We start from the raw sequence: 23,389 nt of genomic DNA on the forward strand, positions 1-23,389 counted from the left end.
AACTCAATTCAAATATATCAAAAACAATGAAGGTGCGTTTTTAGTTTATGCAGCTGCGTTTTACCGGGGCCTATGGGTCCAGCACATTTTGCATTCCTTTTCCTAAAAAGAAGTCCTACTGCCGTGTTTAGAAAATGCGGCCATAGGTTGAAATCCTTAAAAAAAAAAAAAAAAAACTCTCAGACCCTCGATTTTTCTCTCTGTCTCTCCCACCCATCACCTTCTCTTCGATCTAAACAATGCACAGCCTTCTAGTGCCGTCGTGATGCCCATCCGCCGCCACCACGATGGTGCATCCTTTTTCTCTCTCTAAAACTCAGTCCCGATGGAGCTCAATACTTGGGGCTGCAATCCCCTGATCCGTTGAGCACTGGTTCTCCTAAGCCCGTTGACGCGCGATTCAGATAAATGTGTGGATTTCGGCGGGGATGGCGAGGTCTTGGTGTCTCCGCTGTCTCTAGGTGAATAAATTTTCAAGCTTTTGGCTTTTGCATGTGGTTTTGGAATCTGGGTTTTTGTTGAATTTTGATTTTTTTGTTTTTGATTGTGCCTTTTTTCTAATTTCAGGTGGAGCTGCTGTGGATGCAGAGAAATCTAAAGCGGCCGGGGTGGAGGCTCTTCGGGCAAAGAAGCGCCTTACCAAGCTTCTTTCCCAGTGCTCTCAGGTGGGTTTTATGTGTAATTCGGTTCTGCAATCTTGTTGTTGTGATTAGATTGTTGCTATGTTTAGTTGTTTGGAAGAGAAAAAGAGTTGCCTTTTTATGTTTTTGTGCTTGTTTGTCACTTAAGCATTGCTAATTATGATAAACAATTTGGTTTGTTTGTATTGTCATTCGTTTTCTAGGCAGTTGATGGTTGTGTTAATGTTTTCAATGCTGTAATAATCACAAGTTCAATTTTCTATCAATGGTCTTCCTGGATAAATCTTTATATCATACTAAAAGGTTTTATTCAAGTTAAATAGGAGACTTACATTCCTGTTTGGGGACACAAAATGAGCCTTATATGGTTTGTCCCAAGGCACGATTCTCATTAGTTTTGTCAGTTATTATATTTTCAAGTGAAACACCATACAAGGCACGATTCTCATTATAATACACATATTCACTGAGCTTTGGATCTCCCACCCCCTCTTATATATTGTCCATTAGTTGTATGTAATTGAACTACTTGAAAAAAACATAAAGGTTGTTTGTAATTGATCTATTATTCTTGGCCCTTTCAAGTTCATGTGTGTGTGTGTGAGAGAGAGAGAGAGAGAGAGAGAGAGAGAGAGAGAGAGGACATTTTTATTTTTCCTTGGACAGAGTATGGCTAGTGTAGAGTAAAAGAGTTTATCTCATATTGTCATTCCACCTAAAACTCAAATACTCTACTGTGATGATCTAGGTATGTGGATAGTAAGCCTATTAATTGTCCATGTTGAGTCACATGCCTTTTCAATTTGCATATTTCGCATCCTGCCTGTTTACTCTCTTGAAACCAAATTACATCACAGTGCAGTTTCTTTACTTTCACAAGGTTTTAGGACAAATTACATTTTAGATCCAGTTGTTTAAGGGTGATTGCAAATCAAACCATGGAATTTCAAATCTTGCATTTAAAATCTTAGACTTTCTCAGTCATCCCTAAACGAAAGATTTAAGGAAATTTTGTTACAGTTAAGAAAGTCTGAGGTCTTAAATGCAAGATTTCAAAGTTTAAGGTTCAATTTGAAACCATTATTATAAAGTTTAAAATGTAATTTGGTCAAAAGTTTTAAATATTGATTTTTAATATACAGAAGATACAATAGTTTGTTTGGGAGGGGATTGTAGGGGCTGGGGTTGGATCAGTGTGTAGGTGGCCATGTGGCCTTTTTGTTTGTTTGTTTAGGGATCAAAATGATGTTGTTTTTGCATCATTCTTGTTTTAGGTATGTGTTTGGCAAACAGTGTGAGAGAAAACTAGATGGAGGAGGTGAATTGAAATGTATTTAAAAACTCAAGGTTTTAATTGGAACTTTCAAATGTTTAAGGTCTAAATTTGAAGCCACCCCCACACTATAAGGTTTAAAATGAAGTTTTCCTTTCATTCCCCTGTTTCCTGTATTATTTAGTATTGTTCTACTTTTTTGTCTTTCTATTTTCCAGTTTGACATCTTGGCTTCTCTTCATCCAAGTCCAGCAGTTTGTGGGTTTCCAACAGAAGAGGCACGTCTGTTTATTGCAGAAACTGGTGATTGCTATTTGACTGTAGTTTTTCAGTTGCACTGTCCTAGATTTCTTTATTTTATTTTTTTGGTTATTTTATTTTACTGTAGTTTTGCCCTCTCTTGAAATGCCCAAATGGGCAAATCCTTCTTCTCATTCTCTTATTTTCCTCCTAAAATCCTCAGGTGTCTCTCTGTTTCTGTGCTTCTGTGGTGGACTAGAGGTACGAATCCAGAAGCAACATTTTTGAAGTTGGATTTCATTTAAATACTAAAATAGATATGAGGAGATGATGGTACTGGTTTGCATTGCAATAAGAATTGCATGTATATTACTTACATTAATGTCATTTTTTTCTTTGATGTAATTAATTTTATTTTGGCAATGAAAGCAGCATGAAATTAATTGACTGTGTTTTGGTGATCAACTTAAGCAGAACTATTCACACATGGCATGGCGTTCTGGATTTGGATTATTAACCCACATGAGAAACTTTCATAAGCTATTTGGCATTGACCATATGAATCTTTTTCTCATGTTCTGCCATATGCGGGGCCATGCCTTTTGCTAAATTATAAGATTTTTTTCATCTCAACCTTGACTCCATTATCTGACCTTTGGCCTTGAGCACTAAATGTACCAAATTGAAGATAAAATGGTGGTTAAGTTGTCATAAGAGTGTTATGTGAAATGGAACACTAATCTTTTTAAGCTTGAACAATCAATTTTGTATTGATAAGGTGCCAACTAGCTTGGCTAATAAAGTCTCTTTTATTAGAAGCATAACCTAGATTCAAATCTCATCTTTATAGAGTTAAGGCATGAAAAAGTTATGTTTCCTATAATGCGAGCAGTCTCCAATGGAATCCACCCCCTCCACTCCCCTCTTTCTCTTGCTCCCCAAAAGAAAAGGCTTTGTTATTGCTATATGTTAATACTCATTCCTGATTACAAGGGAAACATTTGGTTCTTTGAACTCATAATGATTATGCATACAATATAATTTTTATGGTATTACACCTCTCTCTCTCTCTCTCTCCCCCCTTTAAAATTGTTGAAACCTATTAGGTAATTGGGATGATAAACATGTTTGGAAATTCTCAAGATAGATACCATAAATGGTGCATCTTGAGAGGAATAATGATTAAGTCTTTGACAATATTGGGTTCCAGTATATTATGAAGCCAAAAGTAATCTGTTTCTCATCTGTAATTTGGACTTACCAACAACCAAAAAAAAAAAAAAATCTGTTTCTCATCTGTAATTTGGAATCTGGAGCATTATTGTAGTTGGATTTTAATTCCAGGTAAGTAAAGAACCTGACCTACAGGAAAGACATTTGGGGGATCTTCAAGGCCTTGTACTGCGCGAAGTAGCCAAAGTTAGTACTAAGGCTTACCAGGCTTTTTTTTCCCAAAGCACAGATCAAGAAATCCCGGTAAGTACTCTTTACTTTAGAGTTGCAATACCCTATTGGAGAATCTTATGGCCTGTGAAGCATTGAAGTTTGTTCTATAAATGTATGGCCAAGTAATGTTGGTTCAGTAGGTGCTGGTGGATCTCAAGCTGGATGTTTGATAACTCTTTTTCAGGGGTGAGCCTACTAGATTGATTATGGGGACTACGCTTGATGGAGTGGAGGTCGCTAGTTCCTCTTTATCCCTCCCCTTGGGTGTGAACTCACTTATAAAAGTGAATAAATAAATAAGTTGGAAGTTTGAAGGGGGATACTTTAGTATCTAGAGGTTTTATGTTAAGCAGAGCTAAAATGGAGTATATGAACTGCAAGTTTAGTGACTTATCAAAAAAAAAAAGAAAAAGAAAAAAGAATTGCAAGTTAAGTGAAAAATAGAAATAAGGAGTGAGAGATAGTAAAACTTGATGGTTGAGAAATACCAAGAGTGATTGATTTTGGTATCTTAGGATGGGTAATTGAGGAAGACTTGGCTAATAGAAAATGAGTAGGTAGATGAAGTGGCAAAAAGTGTATTTGTAATATTATGTGACCATTGAATATCTACTAAAAAGAAAGGAAAACTCTATAGGACTACTGTAAAACCAACTATGCTTAATGAACAAAATTTCGAGCTCTTAAGAAGCAACTTGTTTGTAAAATGAGCTTAATCAAAATGAGAAATCTTAGAATAATGGTTAAATAATTAAATTCAACATTTCCTAACAGCTTAAGCCCTTTGGACAATCGGTAATTTATCATATTATCATAGAATGTTTGATGCTAGACAGAAGCCTGCATGGGCGTTGATACCAATTTTGATGTAGATAGACTAGGATTACTAATAATAAATTAGAAGGTACTCGAGAACTTCTAAACAAAAGGACTCTAAACTCCAAATAGACTCCAACAGAAATGTCCACTGTTCAAAATCCGTCCACCCCTAATTATCGAATTATCAAAAAGGAGATGACAGTCTATTATTCTAGATAGGATAAATTGGGGGAAAGAATACTTAGGGTTGATCGAACTAGTTGATGAGAATTTGTATCTGCCCCAATTTAATTGAGATGAGTTAAACCTGTTCCATATGATTGATTCTGCTATGTGCTTTTTTTTTTTTAGAAAAAAAAAAAAAAGCAAAATAGTTCGAAAAATATGATTAAAACAACAAGTACTATAATATTGAATGTGCATGAAATTTTAGTTTGGAAATAAGCAGAAAAATTGTTGGATCAATCTCTTTCATTACATGCAGGGTAGTGGAGAAAGTCTTGATCAACTTTATGAACATTGCACGTCTTCATTGGAGAGAATTGGTAGAAAGCATAAAGGTATGGCATCATTTGGCTTGTCTCTTTTATAACTTTTCCATTTGGAACATTTTAAAAAGTTAATTTTACGTACTTCAAAAACCTTTTCAATTTGGGAGTGAAGAAATTTTACTAAGTGTTACAATTCATGAAATGTATGTGTGCCAGCCATTTTGTTTTATGGTTTGTATTAGTACTTCAGTAAATTGCAGTACACATAAGTTCTACCTCTATGGGGATATGATAGCAGAGGCTTGACTTGGATTCCCAACCACCCTGACTTTGGTTGGGGGACAACATTAAAGTTTCAATATCGTTTCTGTGCTTTTGTGCAGTAGATTTACACAGTTTTACATGATTAGAAGTTCAGGGTTAGTTCAAACTTTGGAGAATAGAACAATTTTTATACCATTTTTTTTTTGGATTTATAGATAAGCAAATAAATAAAGAAAGAAATTAGCGCTACTGAGTGATTTGATATATATAAGTGATTTAAGTGAATGACTTTACACCAATTAGCGCTACTGAGTGATTTAAGAAATTAGCGCTACTGAGTGATTTAAGTGATTTGATTTGTCTTCTATTAGGTTTTCATAAACTCAAAACTTTTGCTATGATTTAACTTATAACTGAGCTACTCTTCCCTGCTATCTTTGATTCTTAAGGTGCAAAAGCCCAATAGCCCTACACCTGTGACAATTGACAAGGAGTAAATCTTTATAAGTTTCTCTTATAGATTAATAATGAAAAATTATGAGACAGAAAAATTTGGCTTACTAGCTTAAGATGTTTAATATCCTAAATTTGTTTAATATTATTTATTTATAATGTGCCAATCTGCCTATCAGTCAAATATTGGATTGACTACAAGATTAGAAATCACTCACTTTTCCAGTTCTTTGTCTAGTCCATTGGCCAAACCTTGGTTCAACTAAAAAATAAGGTATCACTCTCTTTTCCAGTTCTTTGTCTAGTCTAGTTTTTAAAACCATGGGTGGGATGAAGGCTTAATTAAGTTGAGGGTTGATGACATGGGTAGAGTTAGGAAAACTTGTCTATGTATGCTTATGATGGGCATAGGGCTACAAAAATTTGCAGATTTAGGATTTAGTATCTTCAAGAAAGGGTTAGGATTTGTAAGAGTTGGAAATTTTTTAATTTTGTGGCTGTTTGGTAGGGAAATCTGATTTGATAAGGGAAGGGCATGGATTTGATTTAGGTTTGTAAAAAGAGAAGAAAAGAGAGACTAGCCACATGAAGCAGTAACTGTGAGCCAAAAGACAAGAAGAAAAGAGAGATTGAAAGAGAACACTCTAGGCACTCTTGCTTCAAAATTAAAATAACTAAATATTCTGTCAATCAATTTCGGAATTCTTTGAGTACATTGAACACAAATATAAGGACTTTTCCTAGCATTTGTAGCATTAGGACTCCTAATTTGACTTGAGAACTAAAAATCTAGTAAGGTATTAATCAATATGAGACCAAATGATTGGGAAATGGGTGGTGTGGATGAATTTCTCCGTACTTTGGGTTTTTTTTTTTGATAAGTAATAAGATATATTGATAAAAAAGGAACTCCCAAGTGCACCGGAAGTGAACAAGGGAAAGGAAATCAAATACAAAAATTTCAAGAGTCTAGGAAAACAATAAAAGAATGGAAAGATTTATTTTGCAAAGCAAACAACCAATCCCTTAAAGTTCTAAAAAAGAGAAGCTTGAGGTCTGGAATAGATCTCTCAGAATCTTCAAAACATCTACTATTCCTCTCCCTCCAAAGGCACCACAATAAGCAATGAGGAATGATAGACCAAATAAAACCATTTCGATGACGACCAAAGCTGCCTTGCCAACACCGCAGCAGCCCCAAAACAGAGTGTGGCATAACCCAAGAAACTCCAAAAACACCCAAAACCATAGACCATAGATCTGTAGCAAAAGGACAATGAAGGAATAGATGGTCAACCGATTCACCATTTCTCTTACACATGTAGCACGAATCCAAAATCCACACCTTCCTTTTACGTAAATTATCAATCGTCAAGCATTTCCCTAAGGTAGCAGTCCAAACAAAGAAAGCTACTCTAGAGGGAATCTTCTACTTCCAAATACTTTTCCAAGGAAACCCAAAGAAGGCGGAGCCAACTAAAATTCTATAATAATCACTAACCAAGAAACCCTTAACTTTGCTAGGAATCCAACACATTTTACCCTCACCTAGCCCCCTTATAGGAGAACCATAAATGGTTTCCATGAAATCTGACATAGCCTCTAGATCCCGAGCATGCACACCCCTAACGAATCTCACATCCCAAAAGCGGACACCATTGGTGGACATCATAAGCTCAGCCACACTGACATCCTTATTCCTGCAAAATCTGAACAAGTCCGGATATCTAACAGCAAGAGAAGTCTCTCCACACCACCGGTCCTGCCAAAACTTCACTCTAGACCCATCACCAATATCATATAGAATATGGCGAGAGAAGGAAGGCCATCCCTAATTGATATTTTTCCATAAACCAACACCATAAGGGCCAATCACAGCTCTGGTACACTAGCACCCCCACACACATCCATATTTTATCTCTATCACTTGCCTCCAAAGGGCATCTTCCTCAATCCCAAATCTCCAAAGCCACTTCCCAAGCAAAGCTTCATTGAAAAGTCTTATCTTCCTTATCCCTAAGCCACCCAAAGAAATAGGAGAAGAAACAGCAGCCCATTTAACCAAATGAATTTTAGGATCATCTCCAAAACTGCCCCATAAGAAATTCTGCTGGAGCCTCTCAATTCGGTTAGCCACACTAGCAGGAATAGGAAATAACGATAGAAAATAAGTGGGTAAATTAGAAAGGGTGCTTTTGATTAGGGTGAGTCTACCTCCCTTGGATAAGTATAAGCGCTTCCAACCCGCCAATCTCCTCTCCATTAATCTTCCTCCCACTGAGAATGGAGATTGTATACGATGGAAGTTGACAAAGAATGGGGATTTTGATATCCGTTCGTTTTACAATAAGTTGAGAAGCCCCTTGCCCATTATTTTTCCTTGGAAAGGTGCTTGGAAGGTTAAGGCTCCTCGGCGTGTTTCCTTCTTTGTGTGGACTGCTGTATGGGATAGGATCCTTACAGGTGACAATTTGAGGGGTAGAGGGATGGTTTTTGTTGACTGGTGTATCATGTGCTATTGTAATGGGGAGACGGTGGATCATTTATTACTTCATTGTGGTAAGGCTTATCGGTTGTGGAGTTTGGTGTTTAGATCTTTTGCTATTTCTTGGGTCTTGCCAAGATCGGTTGTAAATACTCTTTTTGGTTGGTGGAATTGGCCTGGAAAGCATGTGTCTAGCATTTGGAATTTAGCTCCATTATGCTTGATGTGGTGTCTTTGGAGGGAGTGAAATAGGAGGACGTTTGAGGACATGGAAAGTTCGGATGACCAGCTATTGGCTTCTTTCAGTGGCTCTCTGTTTGATTGGTCTAGGGATTGGGGACTCACCTCTAGTGATTCTCTCCCTTTGTTCCTTAGCTCTCTCCTGTGTAATTAGTATCTTTTCCTTTCTTTTTCTTTTTTCTCTTTCTTTCCCTTTGTATTTTTCTCTCTGCCTTATGTTTTTCTGCATAAGGTAGTGTTCTTGAATATATCTTTATTACTTATCAAAAAAAAAAAAAAAAATCTGAATATTTTAAGTAAATTGAGCACAAAAATATAAGGACTTTTTCTTGCATCCAAGACACTTGGCAACTCCTAGGAAATTATAGACTGAATGGCCAAATAAAAATTGTTTCAACCTATAGAATCATACAATTTGTGCTTAAATTGGACTTCACAATTTCACTCATAAATAAATCTTGATTGGATGCAATTGTGAACTAGCAACAAATTAATGTTTCATCATTGCATCAATTGAGGTTTATGAACTAAAAAGTAAAGGGCTATGGTTAGCACTTGAAGGTGCTCAATATACAGCGTTTGTATACGGTTTCATGAAATAATAGAATAGGTGCTTACGTGTACTACTGGACTGATTAACTTTTATTTTTGGTTTCACCTCTCAAAAAATTGAATTGGTAGTTACTACTTTACTTAGAAATCCTTGTGTATTTATCATAATTAAGTTGAGTGTATTATAATATATATATATATATATATATATATTTTGTAAGTGAACATTATACATATTCAAATAAATTTGAGTCATTGTCTACCATACTTTAGGAAAATCACTTGCATGTGATGCATTAGATTTGTAATTGGCACTGAACTTGTTGAATACAATTCATTGTCCCATATAAAGTTTAATAAACTATTTATTTGTGCTTGTGCGAATTACAATCAAGGGCATTCATCCCCTGTAGGACACAAAAATAGAAGGCTAAATAGAAGTATAACCAGGTAATGCACTAGTATCATTAGTGACTCTAACTAAAATTTATGAAGAACCATCAGTATTGAAGGTGTGAGTTTCAAAATCTTTACTGAAGATGTCAGCGAGTTGGTCCTTGCAGACAGAGCAAACTGTAATTAGATTATTGGTAATCAAGTCTCTTAACAAAACAATATTTAAAGTGCTACACTAGAGCTTGAAGTACTTGTTTTGGCAGCATGATGAGTAGTACTAACATTGTGAAATGAAGAACCAAGAGTGGTTGGAAAGGTCTTGAAAAACATGGAGTAAGGATCCATAGCACTTTGGAGGTCATGATGGCTAGTGTTTTGAACTCAGCTTCTCCACTAGATGAAGAGACAAATAAAGTTTTGACCTTACATAAACTAGCTGTAGTCACAATGAAAGGTCCAGATGAGGATAGAGTCTAAGAAAATTACGCCTTTTAGGTTGTAAAGGCTGTGTGAAATCATTTGATGGCTTAGAAGTGAACAGTGGTTTGTTTGTCACTAATTTGACAAGTGTGATTGCCAGGACAATGCAAGGCTGCCATTTGTCATTTTGGTGTAGGTCAAAGTAACATAAGCCAGGCTGCATTGTTGTTCAATATTGTGAGGCACTAACAAAATTCTTCAATAACTCATAGGTTTTGATAAGGGAGCTCTACTAGTGCTAGAGATTTGGAGCCTATGCGGACAAGGTTTGTAACTAAGAGCCCATTTGAGAAAAAACGATGATTATTTGGTTTGAATAAGAATTAGACCAGCAGGTTTGCTGTGAGCTTCAATACTAAGAAAAGTAACAAATTCTGAGGGACAAAAATAGTCATTACAGTGACATTTTAAAATTTGAGTTTGGGTAATTCCTTTGACATTGAAAGAGGGAAGGGATTTTTCAACTCCATGAGAAAAGAGAGAATCTCTATTAAGGAAAAAAGTTAAGGGAAACTTCGACCCTCGAGGGCTAGTTGGGGTAAAGGAGGAAGGAGAGACAAATAACTAAAATAAAACATTTAAAGAATTTTCCTTTATTTTTTCTCATTTTTTTTATTGTGCTAAGATAACTAGGAAGAAGGTTTTAGAATTGAAGTTTCAAGTTTTGGTTCCTTTGCACATACATCTCTCCTGACTCTATAAACTTAGGAGAGTTCAAATAAGTAATTGACTTCCCCATTGGTTGTCTGCATTCCACAGGGTGAAGATTATATATGTAATATACATCCCTCTTCTTTCAATCATGAATTTTGTTTTCAATTTACTTTTTTCTTTTTGCTTTTCAACACTAGTTCTAATTTTTCTTTCATAAAAGAACATAACTGGATGAACAAACGTGTTTAAGTTCTAGAATACAAATTTTAAGCAAGCATATACTTTGTGATATTACAAGTACAAATATCAAGGTTTTGGACATGATACCATTGCAGTTTCTCTTTTCAAATAAAAAAGAGAAACTAATAGAATGCTGGAAATAAAAAATGGTAGTCAAGTGAATCTGAGTTAAGTCGAATTTATTAAATTTAATTACCTTTTTTTAGAATCATTAAAGTTAATTACCTAATAATCAAGTTCCAGGCCATTTAAACCTTATTAAACTATGTACTATTATTCTTAAAAAAAAAAAAAAAAAAACAATGTACTATTTGCCTCTTCTTCTTTTTTTTTTTAATTTTAATTTTTATTATTTATTCATAGAAAGGTAGTACTAATATTTACGATTTACTTGTCAATGTTGATTAGATGAAGAAATGGAAAGCTTGGGAATCGGAAACTGAATCCTTGGAATATAAATTCACAAACGGTAATTCCTTCTTGAAACTTTTTTTCAAGAATTCTACGTATTTCAGTTGTGAGATTCTTATTAACATTATATACGTATTTCAGTTGTAACTGTTACTGATTGGTCTTTTTTTTTTTTCACTCTTGTCGCAAACTCACCACCTCATGCAGGCTATACAAATGATAGTGCAGGTGGGTTACATGTCAAATATAAATCCTCTTCAATGCTAGTTGAATATAAATTATATATAACTTTTCAGTCATACATTTGGATTATGTGTTCATCTCCAATTTCAATATTAAGATATCTATTTAGAAATTTTTATTGATTGGCTTTTTATCCTTTTTAGGCCAAATGGGGGAGGAGCCAACTAGGGATGAGGTTTATATATTAACCAGCACACATAAAGATGGGAAACTTGTTAATTAGGAAGCAGCAGCCAAAATTGTATGTTTTTTTTTTTTTACTTTTTAAAGTAACTTGCATTTTACCAATCTAATTTTTGGCATGAGTTTGCCTTTTCTATCTCTGAGTGTTATTCTGCCTGCTTCTGCTTCATTATGTTATGCATTTTGTTAAAATTGTTGTGTCTTAGGAATACAGGTAGATGAGGAGAGTGGAGAAGAGGCCTCACTTCACTTTTCTCTTCATTTTTGGGAGAAAACTTTTTGGTAGGTTCGGGGAGAAAACACCTGGGTCCTACCATTTATTTTCCTTCCTACTCTCTTAGCCAAACACACTCTAAAAAAGTTTTCCTTCCCATTTTCTCTCCAAAGTTTTCCATCCACCATATTTCACCTCCAAACAAACACATCCTTAGACTAGAGGCCATTTAAATTGAAAATGTTCATTATATATATATATATATATATGCTTATACTTCAAAAAATCATAATTATTAAACAGTACCTATTTGATAAAAAAAAAAATTAGAATAAATTGAATTTATAAATTATATTATAATTGGACAAAAGTTTGGCTGCAATTTAGTTTGTAGCTAGTGGCTACAGCATCACTCAATATGTTTTTATCGTATGTAAATTTTGATAAATCCACAATTAGATTACATTTTCTTCTTATAACCTTTATGCTTTTAAAATTTTCAGAAAATTAAAGATGAATAGCTATGTCATCTATTAAATGTTTAAATTTCAAGTTTTGTAGTATAAAATTATGCACAAAAATAAAATTATAAATTGAATAGTAAATAACATCTGATTATCACAAAATTTGACATGTTTGTTAAAATATAAAGAATATGCAATCCAACAATTAGATTTTTAAAATATGTAGTCATATTAGTTTTTTTAGTAAACGTATTAGCTATTGGTTACAAATTAGTTTATAGTCAAACTTTATCCATTATCTTTGTATCAAATATGTATAATCATTTAGTTGTATATAAAGGAGAAGGGTTTAAGTCATTATAAATTTAACTTCATAAATAAGAAAACTTATAAGGTTGGAAAGAATTGATGGCTAGGAAATTTATGAGAAAACTCATGGTGACAATGATAGATTTACTTATCCTTATTCTCCTTGAAGTGCAAGCTAATAATCTTGTCTCTACTTTTTCCTATCCTTCACTTTCAAACCCACTTCCAATTCCCTTTGAACTTGACAATGTTAAGGACCAGTGTATAATTGCCTTGATGTAAATGTCGCACATTGTAATAAAATGGCTAAAAAATCTTTTGTCATCTTCTTTGCAGAATGTGTTAGTATGTGTTAGAGATAACATTCATTGAGACGACCAAGTGTGGTCAAAGGCTCAACAAGGCTTGCATCATTGTACTGTAGAGAATGAGCGGACCCCTAAGTTTTTCGTTGATTTTGCAGATTGCTTACTTTAATGGTTTGAAAGAATGAAAAGGGATTGAGATGTCATTTATATATTTATATAAAACCGAAGCCTCTGAAACTCTCACAATTTTTCACGTCAGCACAATATTATAAAAAAAAAAACTTAATAAAACTTTTCTAAAACCCGAACTCGATGCTCTGCCTTCTCTTTCTCCAAAATGCACGCTCTGCCTTCTCTCCTTCTACCAGCTCCCCCAACCCAATGCTCCTCTATGCTCCTCGTCTACCAACTTCCCCAACGATCAGACCCACGGCAAACCAACAGCAAAGCATCTAAAGACACCATACCCACCATACCCACAGATTCCTTAATCAAAACCCACCATACCCACAAACCAACAGACAACTTCTTCCTCAGAACAAATCTATAATAAATACTATATAACTGAAACTTTTGAACCTTTATTAATCTCTCGAGAGAATGCCACATCAGCTTTGTTGGCTCCTTACTCACCAGCCACAGCTAAGGAGGTCGATGGTGTGTTGTACATGACAGAAATTTCCAAAAGTGAAAAAGAAAAAAGAAAAAAAATTTAGTGGCAGAACTCACGCCGATGCCGTTGTTATCACTTTTTTCCTATTGTCATCTCACGTCACCAGTCATCTCCCTATACTACTCAAGTTTTCTCAATCTGCCCTACCTTTCTCTTTCATCTCCTTCTTCTCATGTTTTGAGTTGTACTACCATCCTTTATTTTTCTTTTATATTATGTGGTAGTTGTGGGCTCTTGGTTTACGAGCCACCTGACATCTCATGTGAATTTACTATAATGTTTTGAAACTTGAAACAACTTTTTGAAATATTAAATTTCAATTATACATGCTTTCATTTGTTATTATTAGTTTTTTATTGTTATCATCCAAGTCCTTTTTTTATATCACCACGTTTATTATTATTAGGGTAAATTACGTTTTTGGTCCTTATCTTATACATCATATTTCAATTTGATCCCTAACCTTTCAATTGTGACAATTTGGTCCTTAACCTTTTAGTACCGTGTTAATTTAGTCTACGTTGTTATCTTTTGGATAAAAATTGATAACATGTCTAATGGCCATTAATGTGAGAATAAACTAAAATTTTATTTTGGTCGTTTTCCATGTTATCAATTTTCATACAAAATATAATAGTAGGGTCTAAATTGACACGAGGCTGAAAAGTTAGGGACCAAATTGACACAATTGAAAGGTTAGGGATCAAATTGAAATATGGTGTAAAGGTTAGGGATCAAATATATATTTTACCCTTATTATTATTATTAATGCTGAAATTTAAGTACTAATAGACAGGTATATTAGTTAAAATATATGCACATATAATTTTAAGTATTTTAAACAAATTATATGAACTCTAATTAATAAATATTTAAATATATTCAAAATCTAAGTACTCCAATCAAAAGAATTCAATTATTTAGTTTACGACCTCGTGTCTACAATTTGTCATTTAAATTTTATATTTGCCCTCACATAACATATAGGGTGTGTTTGTTATTGTTGCTTAAATAATAGTTTTTAATATTTAAACAATATTACACGTATTTCCACACACTTTTTCACCCACACGTATTTACATAAAACAACAATAACATTACTAGAATTTTCTTACCAAACAAGCCCTAATAACTTGGACTTCTAGAACCTTTTAGACATGAAGAGACTTTAGCCTCATCATTACCATTAAAGGTGTGTGACAAAATGTCTGATAGAAATTTGAAATTATTTCAATTATTTTCTTTTATATGTTTTGATCTATTCACGTAGGGAGTAACGAGGGTTTTCCCTATTTTAATAGTCATAGATTACAAAATGAACATTTGGTGAATATATCTATAAATTTCTATAATATGGTTTTTTTGTTTCATGTTGTTATTAGTTCTTGAGATTGATGAGGGCTATGATTCCTAGGTATAACCTATTAAAAAAATAAACCGAATTCCTAGGTATTGATGTTGATCTTTTACTCAAATTTTGTTGCTTAATAATTGATAATCAAGTAGATGGTTTAGTAAATATACTTTTTTCATTCTAATAAAATTTAATAAATTCAAAGTAAAAGTATGATTTCTCCTGCATTGTACGGGATTAGCGACTAGTTTATACATAAAATCCAGCTAGCTCGAGTTTTGGATTTGGTAATATATATATATATATATATATTTTGTCTTCATTTAATTTGTTGGTTTCTAAATTACATGCTTGACATGTGAAAGTCTATTATTACAGTGAAAATACGAACAAATTCTTGTTATGGCACCTGAAAAAAATAAAATAAATATTAATCTTAATTTTTTAATACTAGAGTAAGTTATTGGTGATGATTTTCGAGGTCAAAATTTGTTGTGCTGGCAAGTGCCCTTGGGCCACCCAAATGATTTATTGCAAGTATGAGTATGGGTATCGGCCCTATCAGGCTTTCCAAATTTGGGAGTACATGTTCCTACTATCCAACTAGTTCTCTCAAACTCTTATAGAAGCGGTGCCTTATGCACTAAGAATGCCCTATTTTCAATTTTACTATGAAAAGCTTATAATTGACGTAGAAATGAATACTAATGATGCTACTTTAACAACTTAATAAATAAATATTTGAATTACTTTTTATGTAAATGGTGCTACTTCAACAGCATAATAACTAAATGCTTAAATTACTTTTTTATAATTGGTAATCAATTTGTAAGACTTGTGTTGTAAAAGTTATAGTATTCTAGCGTCACTTTAGTTGAAAACTTCTTTAATATAAATGATTAATTTCTTACTGTGGCTATTCAATGGCGAGCTTAGTGGTACCACAAATATAATAAGCTTTTATATTTTCTTTCTTTTCTTTTATGCATTATGCATAATTCTTATAGACTTGAGCACCTACTTTTTTAAATAGAAGCATATTCTTCTTTATCTACTTTATTTAATGAGTTTTGTTTCACTTTTTTTTGTGCGCTATGGTTTTAGATTTGATCGAAGTGGTTTCAAGGTTGATGCAATAGCTAAACTTGATATATGAAAGTGTTTAAGAGTATGTTTTTAATTGTAAAATAAAATTATTCAAGGATACTATTTTACCTAATTTTATACTATTGTATTTTTCAATTTTAAATTATTGAGTAGTGTAACATCATTTAGAATTATAATAGGTATAACTTGAACCCAACTATATATATATATATATATATATATAGTCTATCAAATTTATGGATTGTGATGTTGGATAGTATCGAGCAATATACATATTTTATTTTGTTCAGAATAAGTGTTTAACATCTATAAGTGTAGTGATACAAGAAGGAATTTCCTCTTCCTCTAACCATATCCTCGTAGACTCTACATATATAGCATCCAAGGAAGGGGCATGGGCTACTCGGTTACTCCTATTGGAAACGCATTGCAAGCCTACTTCAGTTTTTTTTCTTTTCTTTTAATAGTTTGATAATTGAGGGGAGGAGATTTGAACATTGGATGTTTCTGCTAAAACTATTAGGAAGTGCTAGTAGAGTACAAGACTCCTGGCCATCTAATTGGAGTGTTGAATTATTTGTGCAAAACTTTCATAAGATTTGTCAGATGATTGTAGTTTTTGAGAATAACAATGGCAACTCTTTTACTGTAGTATCTTCCTTTGCTCCAGTTTCCATCACATACTTATTGTTTTATAAGCAGTGAATTCCAATGAAAATATTCCAAAAGAAATGGACTAGTGTTGTGTGATTAAAGCAACCCTAAGTCACACAGTTCTAATTTAAACTATAATAAAACATATGGGGTGTTATTAAAAATAGTCAGATATAGATACATTTTACTTTCTTTTTTTTTTTGGGTTTTTGTTGTGAAAATTTGTGAAATAATCTATTTACGCTAGGTTAAAGAATAGAGAAGAGAAAATATATGACATAAGGAAATTTACGTGGTTCAACAATATACCTACGTTCACGAGAGGCGACAAACTAAAGTTTTATTATGACTTTGGAGATTACAACAATAACTTGAAGACTCTCGCACAAACCCAAATCTCAAATACAACCTTATTAGTTCTCTTACAAATAAATAGAGAACACCGTATTGTATTTAGACAAGATTTGCAAGACACTCTAGCTCCCTATCTCTGGTGCACACACATGGAAGAAATTCTTTGCTATCTCACACAGGAGCTCTCTTACATCTTCTCTCAAACTCACCATCTATTTATAGCTAGAGATTCAGCCCAAGTTGAAACAGTTTGATCACATGAAAATAATGCAACACTTAATGCAACATAGTGGCCAAGAATCCATGCAACATTTAACGCAGGGTGTAGTATTTCTTCACACACTCATTTGCTGGATTGCAAATCTTTGGCTTGGTTGAATATCAAGCCATACTTTCATCCTTTCTGACATGGGCATGCATGCAAACATTTAATGGCTTGTTGGCTAATGTCAAGTCATCAACTTTTGACAATTCAAGCCATTCCAATAGTTTCTAAATTACATGCTTGACATGTGGAAGTCTATTATTAATTAAAATGAAAATACGAATAGGTTTTGTCTTTGATGTGTATTTGTGAGTTCAATATGAAGACCTAAGATCTGTTGAAGAAAATGATGTTTCTAGAATATTAGTACATCCTCGATCAATCGAGAATTGTGGATTCAATTGTTGATCTAATGCGATTTTATTAAGTTTGTTATACAAGTGGGTTTTTGTAATCTTAATTAGGGAGCCTAATAAAGGCCTATTAAACAAGTTTTAGTTAAACAAGAGATAATATTAATTAAACACACTCAAAATGTTAAAATGAAATATTTGAAAAGATGGATAGATGAAAAATAATTTTTTTTAAAACAATTTTTTAGGGAGAAAAAATTATCTTCTACAAAATTTAAAGAACAATTTACACATCATACCACAATTACAAAGTGATGTTTATTCTTACGTATCACGTAGAGCTGCAACTAGTACACAGATTTACACACATCCTATTTTTGAACCGGAACCGTGACTTCATTTATTTTTCTTATTTCTTCCAAGCCATCAAATCCCAAGCTAATTAACTAACAACTGAAAGAAAAAGGCTATAAATCCCAAGATGTGCCATGCACCAAGTGCACATTTTATTGCTAATTCTGGCCGGTCCTTACAATGGGTGTAGCAGCACTTGAATTCCATGTTGTGGACGAAGGGTAAAATGTTGAACTGGTGAGTGGACATAGGTTGGGGATATGGTGAAGGCATAGCGTTGTAGAATCATTGAAAGAGCAATCTTTGCTTCATTGGTGGCAAAGTTCATACCCACACAAGTCCGAGGTCCCATTCCAAAGGGAAAAAAAGTAGCTATGTTGTTGTTAGTAGCCTTGGCAACACCTTCTGAGAATCTCTCTGGTTTGAAAAGATGCACGTCCTCTCCCCATATTTGAGGGTCATGATGAAGTGCAAGAGGTGGGATGTACAATGATAGATTAGCTGGAAGAATGAGCTTCCCCAGTCTAGCTTCCCTTTCAACTATTCTTAGTACTGAAAGTGTAGGAGTATATAACCTCAAAGTCTCATTGATGATCATGGTCATCTGCATATGAAAGAATATCGAAAAAATTAGAATTTAATATTTGCAATGTTAAAAATCTTATTAGTGCCTCTCTGTCTCTCTAGAAATTTTTCTCTCCCATCATTGCCCACACTTGGTAAAAACACCATCTAGATTTCTATATTCTTCTACAGGCTGTTCTGAGTAAAAAATCACCACCACTGATTCTTATGGAAGTTTGGATAAGAAAAAATTTACTGACAATAAAAGAGGAATTTAGAAGCTTCGAAATCGCTGGCTTTACCGACTTGAAGCAAGTGTTAAAAGGGGGAGATGGTGCCTGTGTGTGAAGCAAGTGCATGAGTGATAATAGTGAGTGTATAAGTTTCCAGGGACTGAGGTGTGTATGCAAGTGTTTAATTGAGTGAGTGTTCTATATAAAAACTGAGTGTGTTCAAGGTGTTAAAGTGATATAGAACAAGTAATTGATATGATTTTTAGAAAATCTTACGGTCTTGAGTTTTGTGATGCCATCTGGAGTTGGATTTTGTTGGCCAAAAAAATCGAGCACCTCCTTTCTTGCTTTCTCTTGCCAATCAGGGTGGATTGCCAGAAGAAATAGAGTCCATGTAAGTAAAGTAGTAGTGGTTTCTTGTCCAGCAATGTAAAATGTCTTGCACTCATCCACTATATCTTGTACTGAAATCCTTCGGTCAACATTGGCATCATGATGAGCCTTTAAAAGTAAATCAAGAAAATCACCCCCAGTACTGCTGCCGAACTCTGTAGTCATTACCTTCATTTCTCTTTTCTTAATTATCTCTAATATAGAGTAGTGTATATCTTTTTCAAGCTCCCCCGATTCAATTTCATCATTTGTTTTATAAATTTTACTGTAAAAATAGACAAATGCTTAATGTTTAGCTAAAAGGACTTTATCTGATGCTAGGAAACCCAAGTTTACTAGGACTTTACCTGATGCCGGGAAACCTGAGTTTGTAACCATTGATGGCTGTTAACGAGGCCAATTTCATCAACATCTGAAAAATCTTCTTCCCTTCTACGTAACTACTCCCAAAAGCAGTCTTGGAAATCACTTCTGATGTATATAGTCTAATTTCTTCGAATACCTCGATCTCTTTGCCTTCATGATGTTTCCACCGTTCTAGCATTTCCTCCGCGCTTGTGATCATTGCTGGAGTCATATTCTGCAATCAAAAGTGAACCTCTTCTAACAATTCAAACTAAGTTATTAATAATTTAATAAGCTAGTTTGTTATTGAGTTTAGTTACAAGTAAAAACAATATCTATTTATAAGAACAAGAGGATCATCAAAACTGTACACATTAGCATGGAATTAAACTTATGAGTTACACTATAAAACTTTGGGAAAGAGTGATTGAACGTAGGTTAAGGCATGAAACAACAATATAGGAGAATCAATTTGATTTCATGCTAAGACGATCTACCATTTAAGCTATTTTCTTACTTAGACATCTAATGGTAAAATATAAAGAGGCTTGTAAAGAGAAACTATATGGTAGGGTCCCTAGAGAGGTTATCAAGTGGGTTTTGGAAAGTAATTAGTTCCTATGAAGTATATTAAGTTGATTAAGGATATTTATGATGGAGATATAATTAGTGCGATAACAATTGGAGGAATCACAAGTTTCCTATTCTTATAGGTTTTCATCAAGGATCAACATTAAATCCATATCTCTTTGCAGTAGTGATGGATGAACTTACCAAATCGATCCAAGAGGAAGGCACGTGGTGTATGCTTTTTGCAAATGATATCATATCATATAATATATCATATTGTTTACTATATATAAAAGCAAAAGTTGAATCCTACAATTAAGATTGTTTTGCCACTAATGAAAAAAGCCTATTTAAAATTTTACTACTTTGGTTTGGCACTAACACATTTTTATTGTCATCTTTCTTTTTTCTTTTTCTTTTTTGCATGGTAAAAATGAGAAAACTGTGGATGACAACAAGGTGCTACTTTTCCAACTCACTCTTTTTATTTTTGTGTTATAATTTATTTGTGTATAGTAGTTAGTATTCACATGCTATCTATCTAATTAATAAATACTCACATGATATTACATACTATTTCTCTAATTGCATGTTTCCTCACATGTTATTTATGTATATATCCTACATGCTTTGATTGTAAATATTCTTTAATGTTAATATTCACATGTTACATTATAAGTAAATAAATACTCATATGTATACACATATAAATGTTTGCAAAACTTTTTCCAAAAAATAAAAAAACCAAAATGTCAAGTATCTAATTTCTTCATTAAAAAGATAACATTTAAAATAAATTAAAATGAGATATTATCTTTTGGATAGATATTGTGGGATGCTTAATATATTCCCCACATGTAATCAAACTTCAAATATCTTGAATCAATAATTCATAAACACAAAATCTAAATGCTTCCGATTAAGTATGACTAAAATAAGGCATAGAGGGTAAGTTTACTAAAAGTAGAAACAAAAACAAAGGAGGGGTAGTAAAGGATTACTTTCAGGCTCTCGGCATGGAAGGCATGATTGGCCAATTTCTTCATCTTTGCCCATTTTTCACCTTCAGATGCCGAAAGCCCATCTCCGAAGAGCTTCTTCATATAGCCTACAGCTGCTTCCTTCGGATAAGCTTTGTCTTTATTGTTCAGTATCTCTTTGATAAGCTCTGGTTCTGTAATGACCAGTTGAGGTTGAGTGCCATACCATTGAAGAAAATTCTTCCCTGCACCGAAGAGAGGGGGAATGTAAGAAAATGAAAAATGATCAAATTTAGTAAAACGTACATAGTTGGAGTTTTTTTTTTTTTTTGGTTACCATATTTGTTGACCCATGAATGAACATGAGGCTGAACTCTGGACAATAAGTCATGTGATAAACCCATTGGCCTACTCAAGGCTTCTTTTTTCATGTTCAAAATTTCTTTGGTGCTTCCACCGACGAATCTGTAAGGAAGACCTGTGATTCCCTGTGAACGCATTTGATATTGTATGCGAATAGGAGTCCACCATAGTTTGTGAACGACCCGGATTAGAGCCAAGACAATGTAGAGGCAGAGAGAGCTTGAAAAAAAGATTGCAAAGATTCCAACAGTACCCATTTTTTCTTTTTCCACGAAACTTTTTGGAACTTCACTTCAGAATCAGTATATATGATTTTCCTCAAGGTAGGTTTCAAAGTCTGTGTGATGGAATGGTGGGATAGAAATGAGAGAGTGAGAAATGATACTGATGTTTTATAGTTGCGGATGAGACTGTACTAACTGAAGTGTGCTACCAAAGACCCTGATAACTGCAGTGTGCTAACTGACGTGTGCTACCAAAGACACTGATAACTGAAGTGTGCTACCAAACACACTGATAACTGAAGTATGCTACCAAAGAAACTGATAAGTGTGCTACCAAACACACTGATAACTGAAGTATGCTACCAAACATACTGATCACTGAAGTGTGCTAAACAGGGGCGGAGGGAGGGGGGAGAAAATATAGTACATTGGTATGTTCTGGAATATGGAGTGGACGAAGTGGTAGCCTGGTAGAGGAGAAAAGTAAAAAGAAAAGTCACTGATAACTGAAGTGTGCCACTAAACACACTGATGTTAGGTGGAACAAGAAGCCTCACAACTGCCCAAAGTCCATTACCACAAGAAGAAAATTGGTTACAGAAAAAAGGATAGAATGATTGTCAGGTCTTCTAGATTTATAGTGTGTGGGTCTCAGCTTCATTTGTCGGTATTCCCCACTCGTGGTTCACAGCTAAAATCTTCTTAAATTTAAGAGAATCTTCAGCAATTTATTCGTATTTTTATAAAATTCAAACACCTCTAAAATTTATGAAGTAAAATTTAAATTCTAAAATATTAGGGGAGTAAAATTCAAACACTTCCAAACTAGTTTTAAATAAAATTAACAAATTCAAAATGACCTCAAATGGTGCAATTCACAAATTAGGCATTAATTTAGTCATTTTGTCTATTTGCAGATAAAAATTTTTAGGCGGTGAGAAATTTTTGACAAGATCAATGTTTTCCGAGAAGATTTTGAGATTTTACTTTGATTCATTTACTAGTTTCTCAGATATGTTCTAACTTGACTAATTCTTTCTACACTCGATATAATTGAATTTGAAGAATTATATAATACGTAAGTGCTTCAATTAGATCAGGCAAAGCTTTTACAATGGTTTATTGGAGTTTGGATTAAGCTTTTACAATAGTTAATTTTTTGAAGTTGATTAATGCCATTATAAAATAATCCATTTCTTAACAGTCTCTGCCCCACACCACCCTAACCTACCTTTGCTCCCACCCTACATGGGGTTTCCTGCCCTAAGGTAGGATGAGTTACCCATGGTCCAATATATACCATCCCTCCCTATTGTCATCCTTAATAAGCTGGTTTATTTTGTTGGCTTCTAATGTCACCTCATAATTTACAATAATCACTTTTTTGACATTAAAAAATCTCAAATTATTGTTGCAAAACATAACCAGCAAGACAACGTCATTTGATTATGTTATGAGACCTCAAGCCTTTCTAGTTTAAGGGATCATTTTTCATTATAAAATAAAATATGTGACTTTTGGCTGGTATCTCTTCACATATTAAAGTGGATATCCCTTAATAGTGCAGATGACTTTTACTAAATGCTAACCACTAACTACACATAATAGTTGTTTTGAAAGCTCATAAAAGAAACCAAGAGACATTTAGATGGATCTCCAATTAAATAAAAATTTGGTTACAAAAAATGTGCCATATAACATTTAGGCTTGTTTAAGTATTGGTTTGACACTTTTCTCAACCAAAAAAAAAAAAAAAAAAAAGGTACTGGTTTGACATAATTTCTTCCCATTAGCTTA

At 33.7% G+C, this 23,389-nt stretch overlaps 2 protein-coding genes across 2 annotated transcripts; one reads left to right on the forward strand and one right to left on the reverse strand.

The window, feature by feature from the left end:
* Window positions 1-367: 367 nt before the first annotated feature.
* On the forward strand, window positions 368-20,642 carry LOC115978703 (the record flags this gene model as incomplete). The annotated part of the gene is made up of 10 exons (XM_031100550.1): window positions 368-461; window positions 568-665; window positions 2,133-2,217; window positions 2,378-2,415; window positions 3,499-3,630; window positions 4,904-4,979; window positions 11,083-11,143; window positions 11,293-11,313; window positions 11,472-11,569; window positions 20,169-20,642. Coding segments are annotated over 7 exons (558 nt in total), but the record flags the coding sequence as incomplete, so codon positions are not given.
* Window positions 17,860-22,345, reverse strand: LOC115978701 (cytochrome P450 CYP749A22-like). Its single transcript, XM_031100549.1, has 5 exons — window positions 21,343-22,345; window positions 21,027-21,250; window positions 19,458-19,690; window positions 18,994-19,375; window positions 17,860-18,524 (listed from the first exon to the last, which is right to left on the reverse strand). Exons 1-5 carry the CDS (start codon window positions 21,623-21,625, stop codon window positions 18,096-18,098), a joined length of 1,551 nt encoding a protein of 516 aa, XP_030956409.1. The 5' UTR covers window positions 21,626-22,345; the 3' UTR covers window positions 17,860-18,095.
* Window positions 22,346-23,389: the final 1,044 nt, after the last annotated feature.

Source organism: Quercus lobata, chromosome 3, assembly GCF_001633185.2.
Source record: "Quercus lobata isolate SW786 chromosome 3, ValleyOak3.0 Primary Assembly, whole genome shotgun sequence".
NCBI lineage: Eukaryota > Viridiplantae > Streptophyta > Magnoliopsida > Fagales > Fagaceae > Quercus > Quercus lobata.